The 22,812-nt window shown below is 40.4% G+C and overlaps 1 protein-coding gene across 1 annotated transcript in view; it reads left to right on the forward strand.

The window, feature by feature from the left end:
• LOC121855968 overlaps positions 1–22,812 on the forward strand; it is a 94,992-nt gene that overhangs the window by 35,507 nt on the left and 36,673 nt on the right. The window contains exons 2-7 of the mRNA XM_042351185.1: positions 5,394–5,514; positions 11,559–11,692; positions 12,759–14,814; positions 16,390–16,572; positions 18,017–18,145; positions 19,131–19,286. Coding sequence (XP_042207119.1) covers positions 5,394–5,514; positions 11,559–11,692; positions 12,759–14,814; positions 16,390–16,572; positions 18,017–18,145; positions 19,131–19,286 — 2,779 coding nt within the window. The remainder of the gene's footprint in view (positions 1–5,393; positions 5,515–11,558; positions 11,693–12,758; positions 14,815–16,389; positions 16,573–18,016; positions 18,146–19,130; positions 19,287–22,812) is intronic.

The raw sequence follows: 22,812 nt of genomic DNA on the forward strand, positions 1-22,812 counted from the left end.
AGGAGGATAAGTATTGTAGGGTTGTTAATATGGGGGAGGATACATTGTGGAAGGGTTGTTAATATGGGGAGGATAAGTATTGTAAGGGTTGTTAATATGGGGAGGATAAGTATTGTAAGGGTTGTTAATATGGGGGATAAGCATTGTGATGGGTTGTTAATATGGGGAGGATAAATATTGTAAAGATGTTAGGTTGTTAATGTGGGGGAGGATAAGTATTGTGAGGGTTGTTAATGTGGGGAGGATAAGTATTGTAAGGGTTGTTAATATGGGGGAGGATAAGTATTGTAAGGGTTGTTAATGTGGGGGAGGATAAGTATTGTAAGGGTTGTTAATATGGGGAGGATAAGTATTGTAAGGGTTGTTAATGGGGGAGGATAAGTATTGTAGGTTGTTAATGGGGAGGATAAGTATTGTAAGGGTTGTTAAATGTGGGGGAGATAAGCATTGTAAGGGTTGTTAATGGGGGAGGATAAGTATTGTAAGGGTTGTTAATTGGGGGAGGATAAGTATTGTAAGGGTTGTTAATATGGGGAGGATAAGCATTGTAAGGGTTGTTAATGTGGGGAGGATAAGCATGTAAGGGTTGTTAATGTGGGAGGATAAGTATTGTAAGGGTTGTTAATGTGGGGAGGAACATTGTAAGGGTTGTTAATGTGGGGGAGGATAAGTATTGTAAGGGTTGTTAATATGGGGAGGATAAGTATTGTAATTTGTTAATGGGGAGGATAAGTATTGTAAGGGTTGTTAATATGGGGGAGGATAAGTATTGTATGGTTGTTAATGTGGGGGAGGATAAGTATTGTAAGGGTTGTTAATATGGGGAGGATATATTGTAAGGGTTGTTAATGTGGGGAGGATAAGTATTGTAAGGGTTGTTAATGTGGGGAGGATAAATATTGTAAGGGTTGTTAATGTGGGGGAGGATAAGTATTGTGAGGTTGTTAATGTGGGGAGGATAAGTATTGTAGGGTTGTTAATATGGGAGGATAAGTATTGTAAGGGTTGTTAATGTGGGGAGGATAAGTATTGTAAGGGTTGTTAATGTGGGGGAGGATAAGTATTGTAAGGTTAATATGGGGAGGATAATATTGTAAGGGTTGTTAATATGGGAGAAAAATAATGTGGGAGATAAATAGGGTTGTTAATGGGGAGGAAATATTGTAAGGTTGTTAATGGGGAGGATAAGTATTGTAAGGTTGTTAATATGGGGAGGATAAGTATTATGAGGTTGTTAATGTGGGGAGGATAAGTATTGTAAGGGTTGTTAATGTGGGGAGATAAGTATTGTAAGGGTTGTTAATGTGGGGAGGATAAGTATTGTGAGGTTGTTAATATGGGGAAAAAAGGTTGTTAATATGGGAGGATAAGTATTGTAAGGGTTGTTAATGTGGGAGGATAAGTATTGGGTTGTTAATGTGGGGAGGATAAGTATTAGGGTTGTTAATGTGGGGGAGGATAAGTATTGTAGGGGTTGTTAATATGGGGAGGATAAGTATTATGGGTTGTTAATGTGGGGGATAAGTATTGTAGGGTTGTTAATGTGGGAGGATAATATTGTAGGGTGTTATAGGGAGGATAAGTATTGTAGGGTTGTTAATGTGGGGAGGATAAGTATTGTGAGGGTTGTTAATGTGGGGGGGATAAGTATTGTAAGGGTTGTTAATGTGGGGAGGATAAGCATTGTAGGGTTGTTAATGGGGAGGATAAGTATTGTAGGGTTGTTAATATGGGGAGGATAAGTATTGTAAGGGTTGTTAATGTGGGGAGGATAAGTATTGTAAGGGGTTGTTAATGTGGGGAGGATAAGTATTGTAAGGGTTGTTAATGTGGGGAGGATAAAGTATTGTAGGGTTGTATATGGGGGAGGATAAGTATTGTAAGGGTTGTTAATGTGGGAGGATAAGTATTGTAAGGGTTGTTAATGTGGGAGGATAAGTATTATGGGGTTGTTAATGTGGGGAGGATAAGTATTGTAAGGGTTGTTAATGTGGGGAGGATAAGTATTGTAAGGGTTGTTAATGTGGGGAGGATAAGTATTGTAAGGGTTGTTAATGTGGGGGAGGATAATATTGTAGGGTTGTTAATATGGGGGAGGATAAGTATTGTAAGGAGTTGTTAATGTGGGGAGGATAAATGTGTAAGGGTTGTTAATGTAGGGGAGGATAAATATTGTAGGGTTGTTAATGTGGGGAAGGATAAGTATTATGAGGTTGTTAATGTGGGGGAGGATAAGTATTGTAAGGGTTGTTAATATGGGGAGGATAAGTATTGTAGGGTTGTTATGTGGGGGGAGGATAAGTATTGTAGGGTTGTTAATGTGGGGAGGATAAGCATTGTGGGTTGTTAATGTGGGGAGGATAAGCATTGTAAGGGTTGTTAATGTGGGGAGGATAAGTATTGTAGGGTTGTTAATATGGGGAGATAAGTATTGAGGGTTGTTAATATGGGGAGGATAAGCATTGAGGGTTGTTAATGTGGGGAGGATAAATATTGTAGGGTGGTTGTTAATGTGGGGATACGTATTGAGGGTTTTATGGGGGAGGATAAGCATTGTAGGGTTGTTAATGGGGGAGATAAGTATTAAGGGTTGTTAATGGGGAGGATAAGTATTGGGGTTGTATGGGGAGGATAAATTGTAAGGGTTTTAATATGGGGGAGGATAAGTATTGTAGGGTTGTTAATGTGGGGAGGATAAGTATTGTAAGGGTTGTTAATATGGGGAGGATAAGTATTGTGGGGTTGTTAATGTGGGGAGATAAGTATTGTGAGGTTGTTAATATGGGGAAAGTATTGTAGGGTTGTGTGGGGGAGGATAAGTATTGTAGGGTTGTTAATGTGGGGAGGATAGAAGTGTGTGAGGGTTGTTAATGTGGGGAGGATAAGCATGGTAAGGGTTATTAATATGGGGATAAGTATTGGGGTTGTTAATATGGGGAGGACAGTTGTAAAGGTTATTATGTGGGAGGATAGAATTGTTAGGGTTGTTAATGTGGGGGATGATATTGTAAGGGTTGTTAATGTGGGGAGGATAAGTATTGTAGGGTTGTTAATGTGGGGAGGATAAGTGTGTAGGGTTGTTGTGTGGGGGAGGATAAGTATTGTAGGGTTATTAATATGGGGAGGATAAATATTGTGGGGTTGTTAATATGGGGGAGGATAAGTTGTATGGGGTTATGTGGGGAGGATAAATATTGTAGGGTTGTTGTGTGGGGATAAGTATTGTGGGGTTGTTAATGTGGAGGATTAAGTATTGGGGTTGTTAATGTGGGGAGGAAAAGATTGTTAGGGTTGTTATATGGGGAGGATAAATATTGTGAGGGTTGTTAATATGGGGAGGATAAATTGTAGGGTTGTTGTGGGAAGGATAAGTCTGTAAGTGTTGTTAATGTGGGGGAGATAAGTATTGTAGGGTTGTTAATGGGGGAGATAAGTATTGTGAGGTTGTTAATGTGGGAAGGATAGTATTATGGGTTGTTGTGGGGAGGATATAAGTGTAGGGTTGTTAATGTGGGGAGATAAGTATTGTAAGGATTGTTTATGTGGGGGGGATATCGTGGTCGCTGGTAAAACATTAAGTCCTTGAGGAAGTTTTAGTATTGTAAGTTAATCCAGTTTATTTTGTTTTAAAAGTTTGATTTACATATTTACATTTAGATTGATTTACATATAGTATATTATTTACATTGTTTATATTAGTGTGTGTGTGTGTGTGTGTGTGTATGTGTGTGTGTGTTCCTTATATACAGGTTCTTTACCCTACCTAACCTGCACCCCCATGCAGGCTCACCCTACACCTCATCACCCCTACACTACACCCTCAGCACACCCTCATCCACCCCTACACTACACCTCGTACACCCTCATCACCCTACCTACACCCTCTACATGCACACTACACCCTCATACATCTACCTACCCTCTACACCCCTACGCTACACCCTCATCACCCTACACTACACCCTCGTACACCTACACCTTACACCCTCATACACCCTACACTACACCCTCGTACACCCTACACTACACCTGACCCTACTACCTCATACAACACCCCTCTACCCACTACACCCTCATTACCTACTACACCCTCATACACCCTACACCTATACCCTACACTACACCTCATACACCCTACACACCCTCATACACTACACCCCTCATACACCCCTACAACACCCTCGTACCCTACACCACCCTCGTACACCCTACACTACACCCTGCACACCCCTACACCACACCCTGCACACCCTACACTACACCCTCGTACACCCCACACCACACCCTTGTACACCCCTAATACACCCTCGTACACCCTACACTACACCCTGTACCCACACTACACCTCGTACACCCTACACCACACCCTTGCACACCCCACACTACACCCTCGTACACCCTACACCACACCCTCGTACACCCTCATCCACCCACACTACACCCTACACCCACTACACCCACACCCCACACACACCCTCACACCCCACACCACACCACACCCTCATCCACCCCACACCCCTGTACACCCCACACACACTGTACACCCCACACTACACCCTCACACCCCACACCACACCCTCGTACACCTCATCCACCCACACTACACCTCTACACCCTACACTACACCCTGTACACCCTACACCACACCCCGTACACCCTCATCCACCCCACCTACACTGTACACCCCACACTACAACCTCATCCACCCCACACCCCTACACCCCACACTACACTGTACACCCACACCACACCCTCACACCCCCTCATCCACCCCTACGCTACACCCGTACACCCCTACACTACACCCTCGTACACTCATCCACCCTACGCTACACCCTCATCCACCCCACACCCTCACACCCTACACTCCCTGTACACCCCACACCACACCCTCTACACCCCCATCCACACCTACACTCACCACCTGCACACCCTACACTACACCCTCGTACACCCTCATCCACCCCTACACCCACACACTACGTACACCCTACACTACACCTTGCACACCCTACACTACACCTGCACACCCTCATCCACCCTACGCCACACACCTCGTACACCTCTACACCACACCCTCGTACACCTACACTACACCTCGTACACCCTACACCCGGATTCAAAGTTTATTTTCTCCTCGGGTTATGTGAGATCCCTTGTAAGAGGACCACTTGTGGCTGTACACAGAGAGGGTGGCGTAATGGTCTCCAATATATACACACTCTCTCTCTCTCTCTCTCTCTCTCTGTATCACATAAAAGCAAGTGAGAGATGAGAGAAATATATGAGAGAAAATTGCTCTTGTTACTATAATCAATAGTTGTTGTTTTTATAATCTATACTTGTTGTTGTTTAATATGACGATGAATTAATTGTTGTTGTTGTTGTTACAGGAGCTGCTTGGTGACCATGGGGGAGCCGCCGCACCACTCTCCTCCCTCGACCCTCTTGACACTATCTTTGTCAAGCACGTGAGGCCAGGCTCTGCTGCCCACCTGGCTGGCCTCAGGACTGGTGAGTCTTACCTCCTCTGTATGTATGTGTGTATGCATGGTGTAATGGTCAGCTTGCTCTCCTCGCAACAGAGTGGACCCGGGTTCGATCCCCGGGCAGGGTGAGACTATCGGCAAGTTTCTTTACGCCATTTGCCTCTGTCTACCCAGCAGTAATGGAGGACCTGGATGTTAATCGATTTGCGGATCGTGTTCCCGGGTAATGATTAGCCAGTGCAGTTGTCCGGTCTTCTCTGACTGTTCCTTGACACTGGGTCATTCAGCTCGTTAACTTAGGTGGGTTGTTGTGTTGGCGACAGCTTCTACACCTTAAACAAATTCACGCCTAGGTGGTTCCTTGGGTCGGCTACACGAGGGGCAGCCAATATTATTATTATTATTATTATTGTATGTATGTCCGTTTTCCTCATCCCTCTCTCTCTCGAGGTCGGTCAAAGAGATAAGTGAGGGCCTCCTATTCCCGTTCACTCACTAAAAGCTGTTATCTCACCTCACCTCATATAATGCTTAGGCTGATAGGGCAGTCAAGGTTATTAAAGCTTAGGGCAATCAAGGTTATTAAAGCTTAGGCTGTTAGGGCAGTCAAGGTTATTAAAGCTTAGGCTATTAGGGCAGTCAAGGTTATTAAAGCTTAGGCTGTTAGGGGAGTCAAGGTTATTAAAAGCTTAGCCTTACTATTTTAGTAAATCTTAGACTGATATTGGAGTTAAGTTTATTCAACCTTAGGCTGATAACTAAGATTATTAAAGTTTAGACTAATAAATAAGTTGATTAAAGCTTAGGCTGATATTTAAACTTATTAAAGCTTAGCCAGATGGAGGAGCTATGTTTCCTAAAGTTTGGCCTGTTAAGTTTATTTAAGTTTAGTCTCGTGATAAGCTATTTGTGTGTGTGTGTGTGTGTGTGTGTGTGTGTGTGTGTGTGTGTGTGTGTGTGTGTGTGTGTGTGTGTGTGTGTGTGATAGTAAGGAAGTGTACAAGTTACATACACACGCAGTCACAGTTTTAAGTGTACAGGGGGAGGGTGTGCTGAGAGATGAATGCAGTGGTGTACAGCTATGGTTTGTTGGGTGTTGAAAGTCACTCCCACTCACTCTCCTACCCACCTCTCCCCTCTCCCACCTCCCTCCTCTCCTTTCCTCACCCTCCCCCTTACCTCTCCTAGCGTGTTGCGTCATTCGCCTTATTCCTTCATTGGAGACAAGAACGCAACACATTTATTTCCTAAAAGTCCAACTGTAATTTCGACATATTGTTTTTATTACCCGTTGCCCTCAAGTGCACCGCCAGTTTGGGTTCGTTTCACGTTTATATATGAACCTTTGTGAATCCCGACTCCGAACCCGACCACGGATTTGGTTGACTCCGACACTTAATAAAGGGTTCGGGTTCTCAAGTGGTTCGTAGTGATCAATTGCATTACATTCTGATAAGACTCATTGTACATCATTTGACAGTGAGTAATTAATGATGAAGATGAGATAGAGGTCTGGGTTATGATTACGTCACGCCAGACAAACCTGAATACATTTTAGTTGTGTTTATTTATCGTCTGTGTTTCCTCCACACTACTGCTGTACTTGATGTTGTGTATGCAAGGGGAGAGGGTCACGGCAAAAACACAACGGTAGGTTAGTGTCACGATATTGGTTAGGTTTGGTTAGTTTTTGGTTTAGGTTTGGTTAGTTTTTGGTTTAGGTTTGGTTAGTTTTTGGTTTAGGTTTGGTTAGTTTTTGGTTTAGGTTTGGTTAGTTTTTGGTTTAGGTTTGGTTAGGTTGTTTTGGTTTAGGTTTGGTTAGTTTTTGGTTTAGGTTAGTTTTTGGTTTAGGTTAGTTTTTGGTTTAGGTTTGGTTAGTTTTTGGTTTAGGTTAGGTTAGTTTTTGGTTTAGGTTTGGTTAGTTGGTTTAGGTTTGGTTGTTTGTTTAAATTGTTTAGTTGGTTGTTTTGGTAGGTTTTTGGTTGTTGTTTTGGTGTTGGTAGTTGGTTACTTGGGTTCGATTAGGTTTTAGTTTTGTCTAGTGAGTTTTTGTCCTCCCCCCCTCCTAGGTCTTGCCCGGGAAGGAAGAGGAGGAGGCGGCTGAGGAGGAGTCTCACATTAACTTCAGATTTAGTATAACAAACACCAACAACAACACCCAGATGAACATTTATCAACACACACACACAGGTACACCATGACGCTAAGACGAGGAACATTTCTATTGATTTAAGTGTCGAGGGGTCACAGTTCAAGGTGAGTATGACCCAGAAAGGAAAGCAGGTTTTTGTCAAGTGTTCGAGTAGTGGTTACCTGTCGTTCTACATGATGCTCCTTCACTAAGTTTGGCTAGTTAGGTCACCCTCCCCCACGCACAGTATAGCAAGGCTAGTTAGGTCACCCCTCCCCCCATCACGCACAGTATAGCAAGGCTAGTTAGGGTCACCCTCCCCCCATCACGCACAGTATAGCAAGGCTAGTTAGGTCACCCTCCTCCCCCCCATCACGCACAGTATAGCAAGGCTAGTTAGGTCACCCTCCCCCCCCAATCACACAGTATAGCACATAGGGTCACCCCTCCTCCCCCATCACGCACAGTATAGCAAGGCTAGTTAGGTCACCCTCCCCATCACGCACAGTATAAGGCTAGTTAGACTCCTCCCCATCACGCACAGTAGCAAGGCTATAGGTCACCCTCCTCCCCCCATCACGCACAGTATAGCAAGGTTAGGGTCACCCCCTCCATCACGCACAGTATAGCAAGGCTAGTTAGGTCACCCCTCCTCCCTCCATCACGCACAGTATAGCAAGGCTAGTTAGGTCACCCCTCCTCCCTCCATCACGCACAGTATAGCAAGGCTAGTTAGGTCACCCCTCCTCCCCCCATCACGCACAGTATAGCAAACACCAGTTGAATAATGGTGCCAATTGGTGTAGGTTAGTTTTACCAGTTTATTCGAGGTTTGTGTACATCTGGTGGGGTGTTATGGTGGCAGCTGTGGTGGTCTTAATGTTCTTTCAAGTGGCGCGCGAGGTAAGAGTTCAGACAGAAATGTCCCACAGTCGGTCGCTACAATGTTCTTCAACCCATGTTCTATAAGATCAGACTCCTGATCCTCTAGCTTAAAGTCTCACTATACAAGGAACCTTTATTCTTACACTGTCTGATATGGCGGAGTTATATGTCAGTTAATCAGGGTTGTAAACAAAATGAATCTTTGCTTTATTACGATGTTGGAAACAGTTTTGTGGGTGATAGAATAGCAGTTGAATATGTAAACAAGTTGGGTATTCACCTCTAAATTGGGTCAAACTAGATCCTTATTTACGGCTGTTACATCAAGTAGACGTAAATGAACGTAAAATCCTGCTTTGTACATCTTGTGGGTAAATGTCGCTCACTGCTACACGACCATGCACGCCTCTGTAGCTCCCCGGGGGCCACTGCTTCCACTAATACATACATCAACACACATGAACACATTAAAAAAGGATCTACAGCTGTGAAATGTTGGTGGCCAGGTGACACATGTACGAGTATATAATGTACAGATCACAACACATATGTACCATTTTGTTCAGGTGCAGGAAGTGGTGTTGACCCCGTTACCGAAATGGCACGCACTTGGGCCGACACTCACATACTATTTCTGTATTCCTGTAAAACTAAAATCGGCTCTTGATAACCCAGGCATTAGCTGTATTAACCTTTGTTCTCATCATCTGAACTCATGATTCAGAGCAGTATTTTGCCTGTGACGAAATCCTGAGATAGCTGATAAATTCTTCAAAGGTATTAATCCTTAAAAATACGATCCTGTACTAAAGAAAAGTCATTAAGTTGTGGGGTTTATATTTAGTAGTTGTTGTAAACACCTACTTATATATTGACTCATATGCTGTAAGTAGATAGGGGGGAAAATAATTTATTCTATAGCGTTTTCATCACAAATTTATAGTTTTAAAGTTATTAAAAATGTTGTATTTTAATTGCTCTACCAATCAGCGTGTGTCGATGTGACGTGATAGTTCTGCGCATGCGCTTACTTCTCCATTAACCAATCAGCGTAAGCATCAAACTGGTATTTGGAAGATGTCGTTTGCGTGTGAAGGTTGTATTTTGGGTGACGCGTGTTATTCAGCGTGTTTTGGAGAACAAAGCTACTGCTGTTGATATTTTTAGGGATTACGGTGTTCTCGTTTCGTTAGTAAAGTGTCAGAGATGTGGTTCAGTGTGTCAGTACCGTGTAGATCACCACACATGGAACTGTGGTAAGAGACGGATACCGATGACGAGAAGATGATGTCTCTGTGGATTTATCACTTAATTTAAATAACTTACTGGTAATTATGTAGGACTAACCCGCGGCCGAAATTGATTGAAAACGATTATAAAAACGCTGGATTTTCACTGTTATTTTATAGTGGACACTGTTTTAGTTTGTGCAAATGTGTTAAAAATGGATATTTTTAAAATAAACGTTACTTAACATTTCTGGATATGACCAACAGATCGAACCAACAAACCTACCTAACATTCTCACCGCCCCCCGGACCCCCGGTATATTAAACAGAAAGAACTTACTATGATATGTTGAAATTTGAGTCAGTCATTTTCTGGATGTGAGATGTATTGGTGCTTACTGAGCCCGGGCAGCGAAGTGATGGATGATGGTTTCCAAACAACAACTGAATTAACACACAAACCCAGTTCTATTTCACGGTATTGCTGTGAACAATACTCTACTTAAAGGAACGATGCCTTGGTCTTCGAAAAACTTTAGGGTCTCGTTGTCTTTATCCCTAAATTCGCAAATTACGTCCATATAAGACCGGCAACAACCTTCACACGTCATGCTGAAAATGAAACTGCCTTATTACCGCCGGCAAGACAAACTAGTATGCGCCTAGGCGCCTAATTATCCATGAAACGAAAAATTTCCACAAGAAATGATTATCATATTACAACTCACTGATGAAAATAATGTTAGAAAATAAACAGTAATGAAAACAACTCGTCGCCGGGTTAGTCCTTTATGTTAACCAACTTACTTTGGTATTATTTTAGTTATGTACAGCCATCTCATTCGGGGATACACGATGAATTACACCATAAAAGCCTGATGTTCAATACCTGTACAGGTGTTGGCAACTAAATTGCCAGTTGGTGATCTCTGGGCCTTTACATGTAGTCAGACAGTAATGCATTAAATCCCACTTATCGGATTTTTCCTCGCTTTATCAGTAAAACTCAAAATCTCTTGATATGGATACTTAGTGTTAACTTAATTATATTTACAACGTCTACTGTAGTTCTACCCACAAGACTAAAAAATATGTTGATATAGCCTTTAATAAAACAAATGACTCGCAGATTCCCCCCTCAAATGCGCCTTTTCACCATCACCGTAGTATTATAGGTCACTGATATATTAAAGAAAGATGATAGGACTCCCTGAAAACTAAACATGACGGCATCGCCATCTTATATATGACGTCATTTGTATCTTATTTATTTGAGGAGTAAAACATCAACAAACACTTCACTTAGAACTACACCTGCCTCCACGTTTAGAATGAATCATTGGCCCTGAGGTGGAGGAGAGGAAGTGGAGATTAATGAGAGGATAACTTGAAGACGGGAGGGGCTATGATAAGGTTCAGGGAGTGTACAATGTGTGTTTTATAAGCAACTTTATTTGTATTTGTTTATTTTTGCTCTGTGTGGACGTGTCTTTTGTGTGTGCTTTTATTTGTCGTTTCACTTCATATCTTGTTGTCTATACTATTTTAGGTTTATTATGTTTACTGTTTTGATATATATTTTCTTTCTGTTTTGTAATTAATTCATTACTCTTCTATTTTATAACTCCCTAATTATCTTTTCTAATTTTGATTAATTATATGCTGAATAGTGAGAAATTATTTATGTACTTTTTATGTAATTATTTGGTAAATAACCTTTACTGTTCTCTAATTGTTTATTTACCTCAAAGTACAGTATATATAGTCAGTTGTTTGTTTACCCCCTTTAAAGTATAAATACTCATTGTTTATTAACTTGTTCAGGTGATCGTGTAGTGAGTGTTAATGGTGAGAGTGTGGGGAGCCGGACCTACCAGGAGGTTGTGGCCACCATACAACGGTCACCTCCCACACTACAGCTCATGGTAGTACCCCGGGAGCAGGACCTACTACAGCAGGTTAGTGACGCCGCCTCTCATTAGTAGAATCACCTGTACTATCGTGGACAAAAGTTTGCTCCCCGTGGTGAAACTGAGTCACGGGAATGAGTCTCCGACTGACTCACCCAGACTCATCTGGTGTGGGTGTGCTGTTTTATCTTATTTGGGGTCGATACTGCTTCAGTTTGGGAGGGAGCGAACTTTTGTCCACGATAGTACACTTGCTCCAAAAAGAATCTTTGCGATTTTGTGAGGGACAATATGACACAGTTAGAATAATTACAATTAGACATATACAGTGTACTTATATAGTACTTGTAATTCCCATGTGATGCTTGTACAGTACTGTATTATAATGGTGATGCCTTAACAGAATCATGAAGTTTATTCAGAAATATCAGTACAATTACGGATTTAGTAGCTCCCTGTGGTGACAGTACTGTCAGTACAGTGCAATATATCACAAAGGTGTTGCTTTAACCGAGGTATGAAAAGAAATGTCGCTACTGTACAATACAGTACTGCACCTTTAACTCCTGAGCTATTGTGTAAAAAATTATTGTAATTAATTACTCTTTTAGTCTGTAAATTAATGTAAATATTTATTGTATCATTCACTTTGACTGCAGGATAAATAGGTGGAACTGAAATGTTAAGATTTAGAAATACTGTATATATTTCCTATTAAGTAACTGTTCAATTGGACCCCAGTGATAGCTCACTCCTAATAAGTCTTTCCTTCTGTCTCCAACCTAACCATACTAGTAAGCCAAGGCCTAGTGGGCTTTCAGGTTTAATATAATAGACCGCAGTCTATTAATTATTGTATTAGGCCGCAGTCTATTAATTATTGTATACTGGTATTTTTTTTGGGGGGGGGTTCAAATAGAAATGTTTTTGTTGAGTAATTGTTTTATTTTTATTTAATTCTGTGGCAATGTCTCCTAGTCCTGCTCCAGTTTTTCAGCTGACTTTTTCTCAACACAGTGTAAATAAGACACATTTTTATATATTTTTTGGTACTTTAAGAGCAAATCTGTAATATGTGATTTGTATCAAAATTACAATATTTTTCTTATTGCAGGTGTTTGGAGACACAGCCCACAACCCAGAGAGTAACTTGGACATAAGAATGCCCAGTCCTGGTCTCTTGCCCCTACAACAATCCTTAAGACATTCATCACCAGCTAGTCTGATTCAGTCACCCATAGGACTCCCACCCACACAGTACCCTCCAAGTCTTTCACCATCTGCCTGGTCGTCTCAGTCATCATTGACCTCACACCTGTCCACAATGTCTACTGGACCTCACCCGCCGTCAGTCATGGTGGCTCATCCGCCGTTTCATCAGAGGCCTCACCAGCCCGCTAATGTTTCTCAGCCACACGGAGCTCACATCCCCATTCATCCCCACCAGCAGTCAGCCATCCGGGGAAACCAGTCCTCTGTGTTGTACAGGCCCAGCACCAGAAAACACTCCCTCTCTGCTGGAGGAGATAAACAACCAGCAGTCAGTTCTCCTAGCAGGAAACAGTCATTACCTGGGATGGCAGACAGAAGGCAAGCTGTCTATACTATTCAAAATAGTCTGTCCTCAGTGCCTCATCATGTGCCTTCTGTACCAGGGAAACAAAGTCCCTTGCCTACAAGTACAAATTTATCACATACTCCATCAAGTGAACCTTCTAATAACTCTGTATTTGGAGTGTATGAACCAATTCTCGATAGAGCTATGGGAAAAGGGAGCTGTAGAGACACTAGAAGACTAGAGCGAGACCCTGATGGGCGTATATACGAAGTTGTACAGACTAGAGTTATAGAAAGTAAACTTAAAGGTGGTGATGGTAAGAAGAAAGGAACTGTTAAACAAAATACACAAGGTGTTAGTAACAATCCTGGCGGTCATATTGATAGGAAGTCATCGGCTGGCGGAGAAGCTGATGCTAAACGAGTTCGTGTTCAATCCCTTTCCCCTCCCCGGTTAAAACTAGATCAGACTCACCCACGCAGTGCTAGTGTACACCCAAGATCTGAAGGATCAAATGCCAACTTACAAAGAGATGCAAATGTAGGCGGCAGTCACCAAAGTCTCAGTAGCACAAAAAGTGAAGTGTCCTCATGGAGTGGTAACAAACATAACTCGTATTCAAGGAGAAGTTGCACAGAACCAATCCTTAGCTGCACAGAAAGTGGCCAGACTAATGATAAATCAACACAGGAAGTTATTGACAGAATTAAAAAGAATGTGGAAAGAAAGGAGGAATTCTTGAGAAGACCAAATCAACCAATTTGGCTGCCAGCAAGTAAAGCTCCCATTATTCATAGTGATTATCATGTTAATCCTCAAAGACTTCCACGTCCTTTATGGCCACCACCGGCAGCTCAAACTCCTCCATCTCCTGGTGCTATAACGAAGGCACTCAGTTTTATCGTTGGTCCTAAACACGATCAGGTACGGAGAGTAAAGTCCGAGATGGAACACAACAATGACTCGGATGGTGCCAGAGACAGTAGTGTGCCTGCGTCTCCGTCAACTCCACAGGGCAGTAGTAAAACGGATTCTTTGTCAGATACAAGTGGAAATGATCTCGCAAACTGTACAGAAAACCAGGACTTGTCTTCAGCTCAAAGTACTTCTGTTGCATTACACAGATCATTAGTTGGCAATGCTGTACCTAAGCCATATAGTGGAAGTACTTCTGAAGCTAATCCAGCCAATGCGCGGTATGGAAAAGCTTTCGTAACTACTCTATCCCGTATTCAAGAAAATATTCCCATACCAGAGCTTGGTTCATGCTCGTCCATCGCAAGTCAGGGTCGTCCAAACAGCAAGCAAGGTGACGTATTGCATGGTGTAACTCCTGGTGGTACTCCAAGTGGCAGTGAAACGTCTCTCAATTCTTCAATTATACGGCCAATTCCGTTAGCTTGGGTGGGTGACAACGAGCGCATAAAACAGCTTCAAATTGTGTCGAAGAGAGCCAAACAGTTTGAAAGTAGCCAGTTAGAGAAAGAAGCCTCAACCAAATCAGCATTCCATCGCTTTGAGCTTTCACGACTGTCGCAGCGTTCTAAGATCCCAAATGTGGCCCAACGGAAGCAAGAGTTTGAGAAGAGAGAAGGTGACCATCTTCCTCTTGGTAAGTAATTATATTCTGTGACACATTACAGTACAGTACTACAATGATTCTCCTGCACCTCAAGAATGTAAGATTAGTTGGACAAGAGGATGTGACTAGTCTAGGAAGTGACATTAGCCTAATTTAGTTTTAACGTCAGTACTGTAGTAGAACTTGCAGAGTGTAACATTTAGTACACGGCTTAAGTGTTTTTAACTTATCGTGTATTGTCTTAACTTTTATGTTATTCTTTTTTGTTTTATTCAGAATGGTTAAATAATCTCTGTAGTCTAGTGACCGTATTTATAAGTTTTGTCCTTAGTTGATGAAGTCAATGTAAGATACTGAAATTTTTATTGGCATTAATAACATTTAACTCCTTGTGCATGTTGCCCTCAACCCAAAGCAGACTACCAGAAGACTTTACAAACATTCTCATAGTGTCAGTTATGAGTATTTTTGTAACAGTTCAACTTCTCTTTCATTTTGAAGCATTAAACTATATAGTACCTACTTTGTATATAAAGAATTACATTATTACCTGTAAAAACTAAATTACTAAAGAACATTTGTTTTTATTGTGTAAGTGTTGTATTTTGTTCTCAGAAAATTAGTTTAAATGGTGGTGTTGATTATGAGGATTGAGGAATAAATGATTTAAGGTACAGAAGTTACTTGATTCAGTAGTGGATTGTAGCAGAGAGGGAGGGAGGGGAAGACCTAGACAGTGGTGGAGGGATAGTGCAATGGAGGTGCTGGGTGGATAGACAGTCAGAAAGCATACGTGTGACTGTTCTTGCACGATCAAAGATAACCACAGTGTTGAGTCGTTTAGGTGGATGGCCGAGCTGCTGATGAGGTGAGGCTGGGATGTGTGGAGTGATGGGTAAACCAGCCAGACACATTGGGGCTGTGATATGGAAGGAGAACACTGTAGCAGAAGGCATCTACTGTATTACAATAGAAACAAAGATTGAATGAGTGTATAATGAGGAAGTCTGTTTTGGTTATAATGCGAAGAGCCTTTCATCATATGGAAAAAGACATACAAGAGTGAAAAATATATGTAATCTGAGGATGATGGAGGAGTTCTTGGGTGCTTTACTGTACAAGGAATTAAAGAGATGAAAGTTTTGAGTGTTTTGAACATTTTCATAGAATGTCACTTTAAGATATCAAGTTCTTTGCATTATTAAAATCCTTATGCATTAGCATGTGTAATTATTGCCTTCATCATCACTTGTAGATATAACGTCTTACTTTCTGTGTACTGTATTTTGTTGATAAAGTTTGAATTGTTATGCATGTGACACACACAAACACACACGCACACACACACTGTATAGTACATTCATGAACATACTCACCTTCAGAAGCCAATAATAATAATAAGTCACTTAATTGTTGTCATGTACAGTATTTCAGTATTAACGTTACTGTATTGTCGTACTGTTAATATTTCTCAGTAACCATTATGTATACAGTAGAGTATGTTATCATCCTCGTGTTTCCGTCGTAGTCGATTGTTTGCATGATTAGTTTGCTTTGTCAGTTGTCTGTCCAACAACCTATTTTGTTTTATGTTTTTAACTTTAGGTTTTGAGTTTGAGTTTGGCACTCACTACAATAACTCACCAAGGCAGCGTAAGAGTGCCGAATTAGTGCGAGCTAACTTGCCGTCTCAAGATGTGTCACCGTCCCCTGCAAAAGTGTTTAGGTCTCTCTCTGACGGAGGCAATGTCTTCCCCGTCAGCAGAAGGCTTTATGCATCTGGTCCTGGTAAGTTCATTATACAAAATATTTTTCATGGAAGATCAGTGATAGCACAGGTACATCAGCTTATATAAAGAGATGTTACAGGAACACTTACAGTAGTCGTGTTTGATTATGAAGTGAAGTTGTTTGTGTTGCAGCGGCACTTCTTGTTTTGAACCTTCATTTAATTAATAATTTTTACAGTACATAGATGTATTATGTGCTGTACAAGTATACTGTGTATCTATTGCCAGTTACCCTTCATGCCTCTAACTTGCATATTGTTCATGTATGCTGCTGTTGGTGGTGTCCTGCCTGTTATGTGTCTTGCTGTATAACTGTACCTTTGTTGCCTTGTTAAAATTTTCCTCCAAACTATTGTAGTAATTCTTGAGGTATGTTAAAAGCATGACAAAAGCCTTTCAATATCTAGTAATGTTTGGTTCTTGCTGTGGCTGCGTTTTAACCCTCTTGTGGTCTCCCAGCAGTGATGACATGACTTGAGACTTCTTGACTCAACATCTCTTAGGGATGATATGAATTAAATGCATAAGTGATTATCATTGTCTTATTTGTTGAACTACAGAAGATAATCACAGAACTATACTATATTTTTTTTAATGGGTGCAGCACAGTATTGTTAGATTGGAAAAGGCTAGATATTTTGGTTGAATTAACAAAAATAAATATTGTATTTGATTATATTATACAGCAGAGTTATTGTGCTAATTTTTGCATGTAGGATTTACTTTTTTAGATATGTACTACAGTACAGGAAAAACTAGTCATACAACAGCATTTTAATTTTCCCTTTGCAAATCTAGCGAGGCTCTTCTTAATGAATTCCAGTAATACAGCATTATCTCAGTCTTCAGCCTTTTGTTGATACAGTTTTTAGAACTTTCTCACAGATTGTGTTGTAAATGAATAATTATAAACATATTCAGTACCAATGCATAGGGCTTACTGACACAATTCAAGGACTACTGATTTTCTTTACTAGTGGTAATACTGTACTGTGTTGCACTTGGTGGGTCTGCGTGACTGACTGCCTCAAAACCATGTCAATTTTCTCCTCCATGTGTTCAGTGGGTAATAATAATATAAAACTAGGAAAAAAAACTCACACAATAACTGGAAGTAAATGAACATGACCAAAATTATGTGATTTAAACCTCGTCAGTTAAGTTAGTACTGTACTGTAGATATGAGGTGCACGTGCTGGAACATGTTATGGCAGTTCCCAGTATGTAATTCAAATCAAACGTTGGGGTCGTAGCTGAAGGTCAAATATCAAATTCTCTATTACTGGTGTGTGGTATATAATTGTACAACTATTAAACCAAGCAGTCATATTTTGTATCACAGCAGTGCCCTTGTTCCTAGTGTTATTAGTACAGTAATAATACAATATTTGCCATTACTATTTGCCATTACTATTTCCTGAAAATTTTGTAATCCTTTTCAGATGATGGAAGATCATCTCCATCAACCGTGGAAGACTCTGGACCACGAATTGGTATGAATCGTTCGATCCCCATTGGTGGTCCACATATACACTGTGCACCGCCCTCACACAGACCTCAGAGTGATTCTGGTAAGTTGTAAGAACATAACCAGTGAAATCATAAGGGATTACCAAACTACTGTAGTTATGGCTGTGAACAGCTACCCCACAAAGACTGAGCTAGTCTCTTAAAGTAATCAGTTTGGTTCTTTGTTACTGTATCTCCCTTACACCCCAGCAAGAATACAGCCTACAGTTGTATCCCCGCTGTATCCCTGACTGTTGAGTTGTTGATGCAGTAGTTTGCTTTTTCCTCAGCTGAATAAAATTGTTTTGTTTTAGCCAAATAAAATATTAAAAGTGGCATCACATAGTGAAGGGGTTAAGGCTGAAACACCATTGCTGTATATGACTAACGGCCAGAAACAAGTAACATACGGTAGTTTCTTTCTCTTCTACTTTGATAAGGTTTAGCAATAAAAAATTAAAGACTTGGTATACAAACTTCCCTTTACGGTCGATGGGGTGTTTGAATTTGCTGAAAGGATTTTAACCCTTGACTTGAGCTCTCACTTGTATTTGAATTGTTAGTTCATCATCGCAATACTCTCCTGGCCCTTATATGATCCCAGGGACCACCAGGCAGTTGCTGTAACAGTCCTGGTCAGAGGATAGGGTACTGTGCAAGGTGAGGCATTCCTTGAGAGATATTATTTAACTGTTGGTGGGTTCTGTCTGAGGGTGTTGTAGCAGTTTAGAGTTCACTGGTCACCTGTTGTCCTCTTGGTCATATCTCAATCCTTGCTTTTTATCTTCTGATTTGATGTAATTTTATCCACATATTCATTGATACCAGATCCTTTTCTTCTCTAAGTTTCAAGTTGATTAAATTTACATCATGATATATTTTCCTTGATGTTTGAAAAAAGTGGATGAGAACATTATTTTATGATGGGAATAATTTGCCGTCTTTCTGATTACAGTACAGTACGTACTGTACTGTACACTAATTTGATGAATTTTGCTCATAAGATTTTTATTTTAATATCCTAATCACATTAATCTTCTTCTGCAGATGTGTTGGAAAGAGAGCGATCAAATTCAGTTTGCTCGCAGGTGTCCATGACAAGCTTGTGGTCTACACAGTCCATGGATGAAACTGGCACTGCCAGACAAAAACCTGTTGCTCGTCAAAACTCGTATCTGAGTGCTCTCCGATCTCCTCTGCCTGGTGAGTACACTTCCTTGAATACAGTTCACTGTACATCTCCTGTGTATAGGCATTTTTGTGGTGTACAGTTGAACAGATAAAGTTTCTAGTTGACTTTTGGGAATGAGGAAGATGTTATCGAGAAATGTGTTGCAACCATGGAAAGAAGTTAAATTAAGAAATAAAATGTCTTTAAAATGAAAGAAAAAAAAACATATTTGCAACACTCACTTAAGATACTGTGGAGGGAAATTCACAAGTTTAGGGACATACATCTGCCGGGCAAATAAAAAAATTGATTTGAGTAAAAAAAATCGTTATACTGTATAGTTAATGTTCTGCTGTATATTCACTAATTGTCATTTGCTATCGATACAGTAAGATATGATAAAGTCTCCCTTACCAGATAGATAGGTGACCTGAAAGTCTGGTTACTCTAAACATTGTTACTTGGACAAAATTCCTTCATAACCAAATACTGTACAGATGTTAAGAGCAGTACAACACAAACCTGTAAACAAAAACTAAACCCCCAATATTGGAAAATGGAAAAGTGTTGAAGGTTATATAAAGCAGAAACTAAGTGTTGTACCTGTACAGTAAACCCTTGTGGTGTACAGTACTGAACTTTCATTGATGTGCTTATGTTGTAAATCTTTTACACAGAGAAAGTCAAGTGGACGATAGATATGGTGCTGTACCTACCACTGGAGGCTGTGGTGTTGTGTTAAAGTTGCTTACTCTTGTACTGTACATCATGAAGCAGGTCCTCACTACTAACTGATACAGAACACCACTGGTTTATCCCTCATCACTAACTTATTTGGAAACTCGGTCACATTTTCTCTTTTTTTATCCTCTGAGAGCTTGGCTGGCACTTTACACATGGTTCAGTATTTATTTCTTAACAGAATAAATTAAAATTAACAGTGGTAATATCACAGCATAGCCTAAGCCTGTAGCACAACAGCTAGACAAAGACTGGAATGGTAACCCCTCTGATTCTGGGTAGCCATCACACTACTGGATCAACTTTGTCATCGTGATGGAGTTTTTTATTTATTTTTTAAGTAGCTGGAAATGAGGAAACAAATGGGGAAAGTTCAAATGGCACTTGAGACTATTTACTGGAGACTAACTGTTAGGGACATCTGATGGAGGGAGACTACTGTAAAGTAAAAAGGAATTTGTATTGTCTTAATTCCCAGTGGCTTTCCAAAAGTACTAACCTGAACTCATTCCTGACTGTAGCTATAATACTTATATTCTGTTTACTGTACCAGGCATTATCTACAAAATTATATACTGCTCTATCATTACAACCTGGTAATTGGGTTCTATGAGATATGGAGATTACAGCCTTTATGAATTTGTATTTTGTATCTGTGTATTATGGAAGATAACCTAGATGCTGGATGTAGGACTAAGGATCCCTATAAGAGAGCTTCTGTAGGTGCCTCAACACGTGTGCATACAGTACTTGGTTAGGTTACTGGTCAAATGGGCCTTGATCCTAATACCCAACCCAACCTAACCAGCAGAATTAGGCCCACCACCTAATTCTGGCCCATTGTACTATTAGACTCGAGGCTAATGGTTAGACTGAGTTAGGGTTTATTAGGGTGGGCCCATCTGACCTGCAGCCATGGGTGAAACTGCCCACTTATGCCAAGCTTTTGTGTGCATGTTCCTCCCTGGGGTTATGGGAAAGAAGATAATGTGAGTTGATTAATATTGTTTCTTATGATGTATCAGTGAATTTAGAATGACTGTTGAACCAAAACTGATTTTTACCTAAACAGCATTATCTTCTTTCCTGTTCTACACGTATGGTACAGCACAGGTGTTCAGCCATTAGTAATTAGGCCTGTGCACCCTTTTATTTATTTATTTATTTATTTATTTTAAATTGATTTATTTTTGCATCTTTTATTTCCTGCACCTTTGAGGCTGTATGGCATGGGTATCTCTGCTGATTATATTTTACGCAGTACAGTATGAAGCACATTATGCAGCCTTTGTTTGATTGCCATTGGAGTCTTATGCCCCTTTTGCTTTATGCTGTCATGATCCTTTACAAAGAGTTGCTTCTGCCTGAGCTTTTTACTGTTGTAATTTTGATTTGATTGTTGACTGCAGTTTTCAAGAGAAGGAATATTACTGTACAGCAATATGGTAAGGTTTAGCTTTAAGAATTACCTTAGTGACACAAGAAGAGGAAGGCGAGACAGTTACAGTTACTACCAGTTTTGTGAGTGGTAACTGTTTAATGGAGGATTGTTCTTATTCCCACTCAAGCATTTCTTTACTGTGTTATTTAAGAAACTGACCAATAAACATGGTATAGAATCTCGCACTGAACAAATTACTCAAATCTGGTTTTGTCTCAGGTAAGTGATTTCTCAGTGACTTAAATTGAGAATCAATCCGTGAACATAACTCAGCTCTTAGGTATTCTGCTTCCGAGGCGGTCATAAGCAGCGTTTTTATATAAGTTGTATCGTATTGGTCTCGCATGTTAGTTTGATAGAAGAATCACAGGTGACATTTTGTAACCTTTAGAAGATGAGAAGTTTGTTTTGAAAAGCATGTGAGCCTTGTATACTGTAGTGTTGTTTAAGACAGAGAACTGACTAAGATATAATTTATGGTTTGGAAGAGAAGAGAAGGGGGGGAGAAGAGAGGAGAGAGACAAGGGGGAGAGGAGAGAAAAGAGGAGAAGGGGGGAAGAGGAGAGAGAGAGAGAGAAAAGGGGAAGAGGATAGAGAAAGAGGAGAGTGTAGAGAAGAGAGAGATATATTGTTTCAGTGATAAGGTGGACTAATAGTCAATCCTCAATGCGTTTCGTTAAATACAACAATAATAAATGATACTTGATGAGTATAAGTTATACATTGGTCTGTGTGTCCAACTATCTGAAGAGGAAAATAAGGAATTCAATACTGTATTAGTTAAAGTAGAACAGTGAAACTAATGTACTGTGCATATTTTTTAATTAATATCAATGATACGGAGAAAATAAGATCCTCCCAATTTTTATTTACCAATGTTAAATTTTCTGATGTGTGGCTTAAACTGTTGGACGTAATACAGTTTTCTATTTAGCTGGACTTGTACTCCATTTTCTATGATGCTTTTGAGGAGGAACACTTTCTTTTCATCGTTTGTTTACCATAGCATCAGTAGGCCCTGTTAAACCGGCAAATAAATGTTAAGTGCTTTTAAGCTCTTAGACTCCCAGCCTAACAATACAGTAATCTGAGTTTAATCTTCTACTACAATTTATTATGTCGAGAGGAAAGAAGATGGATCACAGTGAGATATTCAGCAAAATCGTCATAGTTGTTTACAGTTGGTTCAGCATGTACTGTATGTAGACAGTGAAGGTAAACTTTAAGCAGTTTGACTAATGACAGCCAATAAGGCCATCAGATGCTTAAGTAGGGATAAAGGAAAAATTAAATACTTTCAGTACAGTACAGTATACCAACAACAACAAAGAATACCCACACAAAAGAATAATACCCAAATAAGATGCAAAATTAGT

Source organism: Homarus americanus, unplaced genomic scaffold, assembly GCF_018991925.1.
Source record: "Homarus americanus isolate GMGI-L3 unplaced genomic scaffold, GMGI_Hamer_2.0 scaffold19117, whole genome shotgun sequence".
Classification (NCBI taxonomy): domain Eukaryota; kingdom Metazoa; phylum Arthropoda; class Malacostraca; order Decapoda; family Nephropidae; genus Homarus; species Homarus americanus.